The sequence below is a fragment of the Pygoscelis adeliae genome, unplaced genomic scaffold, assembly GCF_000699105.1.
Source record: "Pygoscelis adeliae isolate BGI_AS28 unplaced genomic scaffold, ASM69910v1 Scaffold233, whole genome shotgun sequence".
NCBI lineage: Eukaryota > Metazoa > Chordata > Aves > Sphenisciformes > Spheniscidae > Pygoscelis > Pygoscelis adeliae.
The window spans coordinates 1,721,504-1,728,056 of record NW_008824421.1 but is presented as its reverse complement, the minus strand read 5'-3'; the positions used below and the strand labels follow the sequence as shown (position 1 = coordinate 1,728,056).

The 6,553-nt window shown below is 37.2% G+C and overlaps 1 protein-coding gene across 2 annotated transcripts in view; it reads right to left on the bottom strand.

Moving 5' to 3' along the window:
- Positions 1-6,308, bottom strand: part of PIGF (phosphatidylinositol glycan anchor biosynthesis, class F) — a 21,478-nt gene extending 15,170 nt beyond the window's left edge. Inside the window, exons 1-3 of one of the 2 annotated variants that reach the window (XM_009320919.1) lie at positions 6,021-6,308; positions 4,317-4,408; positions 3,283-3,399 (exon numbers count right to left, since the gene is read on the bottom strand). In XM_009320919.1, the coding sequence (XP_009319194.1) occupies positions 3,283-3,399; positions 4,317-4,408; positions 6,021-6,248 (437 nt within the window). In that variant the 5' untranslated portion in view covers positions 6,249-6,308. The remainder of the gene's footprint in view (positions 1-3,282; positions 3,400-4,316; positions 4,409-6,020) is intronic. The other variant, XM_009320918.1, reaches the window with a different exon arrangement.
- Positions 6,309-6,553: the final 245 nt, after the last annotated feature.

The following is a 6,553-nucleotide window of genomic DNA, read 5'->3' as shown; positions in this document are numbered from 1 at the left end:
CTGCGTCCAGCTCTGGAGCCCTCAGCACAAGAAAGACACGGACCTGTTGGAGCGGGTCCAGAGGAGGGCCACAAAAATGGTCAGGGGAATGGAGCACCTCTCCTATGAAGAAAGGCGGAGAGAGTTGGGGTTGTTGAGCCTAGAGAAGAGAAGGCTTCGGGGAGACCTTATTGCAGACTATCAGGACTTAAAGGGGACTTATAAAAAAGGCAGTGGCAGACTTTTTAACAGGGCCTGTTGCGACAGGACAAGGGGGAATGGCTTTCAACTAAAGGGAGGTAGATTTAGACTAGATATAAGGAAGGAATTTTTCACACTGCGGGTGGTGAAGCACTGGCACAGGTTGCCCAGAGAGGTGGTGGATGCCCCATCCCTGGAAACATTCAAGGTCAGGCTGGACGGGGCTCTGAGCAACCTGATTTAGTTGAAGATGTCCCTGCTCATTGCAAGGGGGGTTGGACTAGATGACCTTTAGAGGTCCCTTCCAACCCAAACTATTCTATGATTCTATGATAGCATATGATCAGTGTCATGCCATTGGTCACAACACTAGATGTCAGAATACCGAGTCCAGAGGTAGCTGACATGGGCACACCCCTTTCCAAACACAGAATTAGTGAAAACAGCCCTATTTACAGCCTGCTTAGAATTGAAGTTTTTATGATGTAGAATACACAAACTTACTTTTCTCACACATTCTATGTGTACATAGACTATAAATATATGACTAAGAACAAACTGTTCAAATTTCTTAAAGTAATTAAAAAAGAGAGAAATCTATTTGGTCCATCAAACCGACATTTCCAATTCAAAAGTGTACTCAGTTTGAAAACGTGAAGCATGTGCAATTTTCTGTCTGAGCTACAGTTGTGTTTCATGCAAGTGTTTCATGTATACAACTCCCCCACCAACCAAACACCTCCCCTCCACCCCGCCAACAACCCAAACTTTATAATACAAACAATAAACCTGCAGTGTCACAGATGACATGTTATCATGAGATGGCACATATAATCTATCCCCTAAAGGCATGGGCACTTAAAGATTGATCTTGTAGTAACCTTATTAGAAGTGATTTTACTAGCAGTGACTGCACTTCCAAGTGCTGCAAGTAGAAACAGAGAAAGCTAAGCACCTCTGCAGAAGAAATAAGCACTTCACAAGACTATCCCCAAAAATATTTGTCGGACTGACTCAGTTGTACCATAGCTATTATGATGCAATAGAAGTTACTTGAATGTAAATTTATGGTTAGTCCTATGACAAGACATGAAGCATATCAGTATTTTCACACTAGACCAGCTAAAACATCGCAGGAAGCTATCCAGAGCAATAGCCAGGTAATTAATCTGTTACTTATTTACACTTGATATATCAGGATAAACTTTCTTTTTCTAGATGTCTTTTTCTGTCTTTCTGCAAAGACAATAGCACAAGCACATTTTGATCTTATAAATATTGTATAGGCAAATAAGCATAACAAAAATAAATGCCAGTAGTTACTTAAGTCTAAATTGTATTCAGACATTTTTAAAACACATTCCTTTTTCATACTAAGCTATACACTTAATCAGACTTTCCAGCTTGCTGTTCCAGTGCAATTCAATTAGCTAAACTCTTCTTTCAAGGCAAACAGCTGTGTTGATATGACCTAACCATCCTTTTCCTCCATTCAACAGTCCCACCTCATTCCACATGGTTAAGTTAGAGACAACCTTTTAATACGTCATGTCTACACTCAGCTCACGCCTGAACGCAAGACATTCCAACTCATTCATGAGGTCAAATGAAAAAACACAGGATTATTTTTAAAAGAGCAGCTTGCTACAATCCATAAAAAAATTTTGCTACAATATTTCTTTGTAGTCTATTTTCATTCAAAGGGTAGTCTAAATAAACATCATTATTAAATAGACATTTTATTCAGATAACGTCACATGGCTCACTAGGAAGAAGTATGTGCAAGTTGTCACAGCAAAAATGTCAGAACAAGACAACTCTGTTTCCTATGCAATAATTGTGCTGAAATAACATTAAGATCTAGACTAGGAAAGACAGAAATTGACAGGCATTCAAAATCTAACCTGGCACAAAGACAGACTGTTGTCAAACATCTGTTACATCAATTCAACTATTATTTCCAGTTGCAAAACCTCCAAAGATGACTAAGTGAATCAGCAATGATTTGTTTTAGCTAAACAACTCCATGCTTTTATTAAAGTCTATTCAACCCTTCCACTGAAAATAAAAAACAAAAAAGCACAACTGACTTGAATAAGGATTCAAGATATTTTTCAGTAAGCTCAGAACTGAGATAAACCAAAAGTCAATACCTGAAACTACTATAAAAAGTCTACTTTTGTCCTCCTCTACAGAAGTTTAAACCAAAAGTAACTCCATAGGTCAGCAGCGTTATACAGCTTTTCACTTTCTTTTGAGATAAGACTTCACCCTTATGAACTACTAAAAGGGAATGAATGCTAACATCTTATTATTAAATCTCAAGTATACGTGGGGCTTCTTTATGTTTCAGTGTCCCAATCTTTCAAAAATCCTGTTATTTAGTGAGTGACATAAGGCAGAAGAGAGAGAATACTTCTGAAAAATACATTATCCTTGATACAAGCTAATGTCATGGCTGTCACCGAGGTGAAAATGAGGTAAAAAGGCTCATTTTACTTTAAACATACTCTTGAAAAAAAACATAATGCTTGAGAACTCTGAACACTGAAAACAGCTCACTTTGAAATTTGAAAAAAGCACGGGTGAAGATTACATACTTAAGATCACAGTAAATTATATATCATTTTCACCATTATATTCAAGTTAAAAATACTGTTAAAATAGTGTTTGTTTTGGCTTGTTATTCCTACTTCAAAAGCTGTATTTACGAAGGTATTATTGAATCATGTGCAAGATTCTCCCTGTACAGCTCAGTCTCAGGTCTCCTCTTTATTTGACAACCATCATACTGGACTGCACAATGGTTTTACACCAGTAAAATGTATGTTTGAAACTTTACTTCCTTCAAACACATATAAAGTGAGATTTAGTGTCTGGACATCAAAAATAAAAAGCCAGTTTTCTGAATCAATGTCTTCAAAATAAATAATAATTTTCTTTGTCAGAAAAGTTTTCATAAGCCTGTAAGTACAAATATGAAAACCACCCATAATTCAGGAAGTTTTCCTTTCTTTACAAAAAATTCCATGATATATTGTTTACATAAATTCTGTCCATTTCTATTCTGGGTAAAATCAGAAACTTTAGAATAGAACTTACCCATTTTTACTAAATACCCGTATCCATGCTTGTATGTTTGGTCCCAGCACACATAAGCATTGTAAAGTAGTAAAGGTAGACAGGAGAACTGCAAACAAAAACGTCTCAGTCACTGACCTACAAAGAAGGAATATTACAAAATTAAGTGAGGTGGTTACAAATTTGCTAAGAGTTCCAAGATTTAGGAAAACAAAAAAACAACCTCTAAGTCAACCTGTGAAAGCATTCATGCTTTCTTAAACCTCATGTAGAAGAATAAACTATTTTCTTCTTACTCTGTAGAATAGTAAAGAAAGATGGAAAGAATTCTGGTATATGTTTGTTATCTCAACAAAGACTGAAATGCAGTAATTATTTTAAATGCCTGATACCTGTAACATTTTAAAAAAAACAGGTATACCTCCTATAGAACATTAGTTCTGAATTGAAGTACGCTTGGATATTTACTTCATTATTCCATTTATTTTTCTAGTTTGATGTTGTGGAAGCAACCATGAAACCAAACTACATGATGCCATTGTTAGTCAGTAACTTAGCATCTCTCTCAGAAATCAGGCTGCTTCATGCCTCACTTTTTTTTTAATCATTCCTAAAAATTTAAACACTAATATCAAAAGGATGAAAGATATGCAAGATGCGTGTTTTAGAATCATATGGGGAAAATGACTAAATGAAACTTGGAAAATTGTTTGTACCCATATGTTTAACATAAATATTAAAGTAAAAGGAGTTGTTTGTAACTGTCTTGAACAACACATCTCCATATATACAGAAATTGTAAAGAGCCAGCTTCTAAAAAAAAAAAAACCCCAACCCAAAAAAAACCCAACCAAAAAAACCCACAACAACAACAAAAAACCAACCCCAAAACCAAAAAACCCCCCAAAAACCAAAACAGCCACCCTTCTTCCCCCAGCCAGGAGCTTATCCTTTAACTTCCAATGTACCAGGAAATATACAAGTACCTATACCAATATCTGCAAGGAGAACTGCCCCTTAAAATGTTTAGAGAAAGACAGGGTCTTCTGACTTACTCTATGAGAGGTGCTCCATAAAGAACAATAATCGCATGAAATAGTATGCAAGACATGAAAAAGTATATACAGCATTTTAGAAATCTGGATATCTAAAAAAGAGCAATAAAACATCAGAATAATGTTTCAAAAGAAAAGAGAACATAAGTAACATACATAGCCTATATCTTATCAATAGCACTGTACTCTACCTATTTCTTTAATTTCAGCTACAGCATAGTATGATAATAGCATGGCATATTTCAAAACACTCCATCTAAAATTTTTTACATGCGCCCTAATAAGGCAAACATACAAAAAAATATAACTGGAAATTACAAGATAAACAGAAATTATTTTATTGGATATTTTTACATTTCTGTTTTACATCTAAGTGTTATGTCCATTCATTAAAAGGCACCTTTCACAGAAAGTGAAAAAATATTTAAAAGCAAGAAAATATGTAATATGAAAAAAAAAAAAAAGACATTCAGAATCAAATGTAATACTTAAAATTACATGAAATAAAGACCACTACATTTTGAACTTGGCATCTTAAATTCTAAATCCATTTGAGAAATGTCCATGACTTTCTATGAATCTCCAAAACACATATAATTTTCTATAAACTTAAGCAACAGTTTCTGGGTACTCACTATATCATATAGAATCATAGCCACTTGATAAACAGTTCTGGTTAGGTCTGTTCTGATCAGGCCACCAATGGAAATCCATAATTTCATTTGAACACTTTCTTTTGATATTTATTCCTTACGCTAGACTGGGATGAAATCTCACCTAGAACACGAAGCCTGCTTCATTTTTAAATCACAGATGGTTAAAATACTTGTTTTCCATAATGAATGTGTATTTCACATCCCCCTCAGTCAGCAAAACTAGACAGAAGCTTTGCATACAAAGATACTGCTTTCAGGGATTTTTGCTTAAGTGTTTAAGAATCACCACACGAGAGCACTAAATCTTGTCTGACTCAGGAAGTTGGGAGTGCAAGGCTATCCATCTGACTTCAAAATGCTGGCGTATTCCCCCACTCCTGAACAAGTTGTGTGCTGCTCCGAATTCGCTCCGTTCAAACCTATTTCATTGGGATTCATACCTTTAATGCTCCCATTACAAACTACAAAAATTTCTCCCAGATTTAGATTCTTTTGCATGCAAATTTCATCATTCAAGGAAATGTAGCCATTTTGATACTTTTCCATGTCATTTTTTAAAATTTACCAACTTTGTTTAAATTGTAACGAGCTAGTCTCCATTTTATGTCTCAAATTCTAAAAACTATTTCTCTTCCTTTAAAGTTATTAGAAACTGATAACTACACATGAGAAAAGTGTTTCTTCGTAACGCCGAAGGTCAGGCCTGGGCTATGAAATGAGTTCTGCGCCTGTTCAATTTTGCCGATTTTTGCCACCATGCACATTGTTGGAAGATCAACGGCTGGGACTACAAACAACAATGCCTTGACAAGAAAACGGAAAGGCACCGAATCGCTCGCCTGAACAGGTTATTTACAGGTAGAGAAAGTTTAACATCAGGAAAATATTGGAGAACGTATTTCAGAAGGTGCTACACTCAGCTCATTCATGGAAAACAAGAATTCGCCACCAAAAATTTGTCTTCCTTCTTTCTCACTTGATTATTTCAGTGAAAGAATCTGCTTCCCCTCCATACTGTCTGGTAGCAATTCAAGAATAAAAATCTTACCTTCTGACCAAACGAACTTCTCTTAGGAGACAGATTTGGCTTAAGGACTAAGTGCAAGATTATGTTAAGGGTACTAACACAAAGAGAACAAACACACAGCCACGCGAGGTGTGTTCCCAAAACTGTGAATCCGTCCCAGACGAAGGCCGGAACAACCGCTGTCAGAATAACTGAAAAAACACAGAGGAGGTTGGCAGCCAAGAGCCTCCTTATTTCTGCTTCTTTCATTGTGTTCCCTATTAACCGGCCACCTGCAAGACAGCAAGCCGCACCCCGTTACTGAACCACGGCGGCGGCACTACGGGGCAAGATTTTTCCTAGTCGCAGCAGACAAGGCAGAGCTCTCCGCGTAGTTTGGGGGCGAGAGCGGCTATTCGGGGGCGGAAGAACGTCGCTCGTTTAAAAATCAACCCCAGACCCAGGGGCACAGCAGCACCGCGCTGTGAGGGCTGGGCGAGCTGAGCGTTCGCGCCGAGCAGGCAGCCTGCCCCCGCACCGGCACCCCTCACACCGCCGAGCGCGCTTCCTGACAG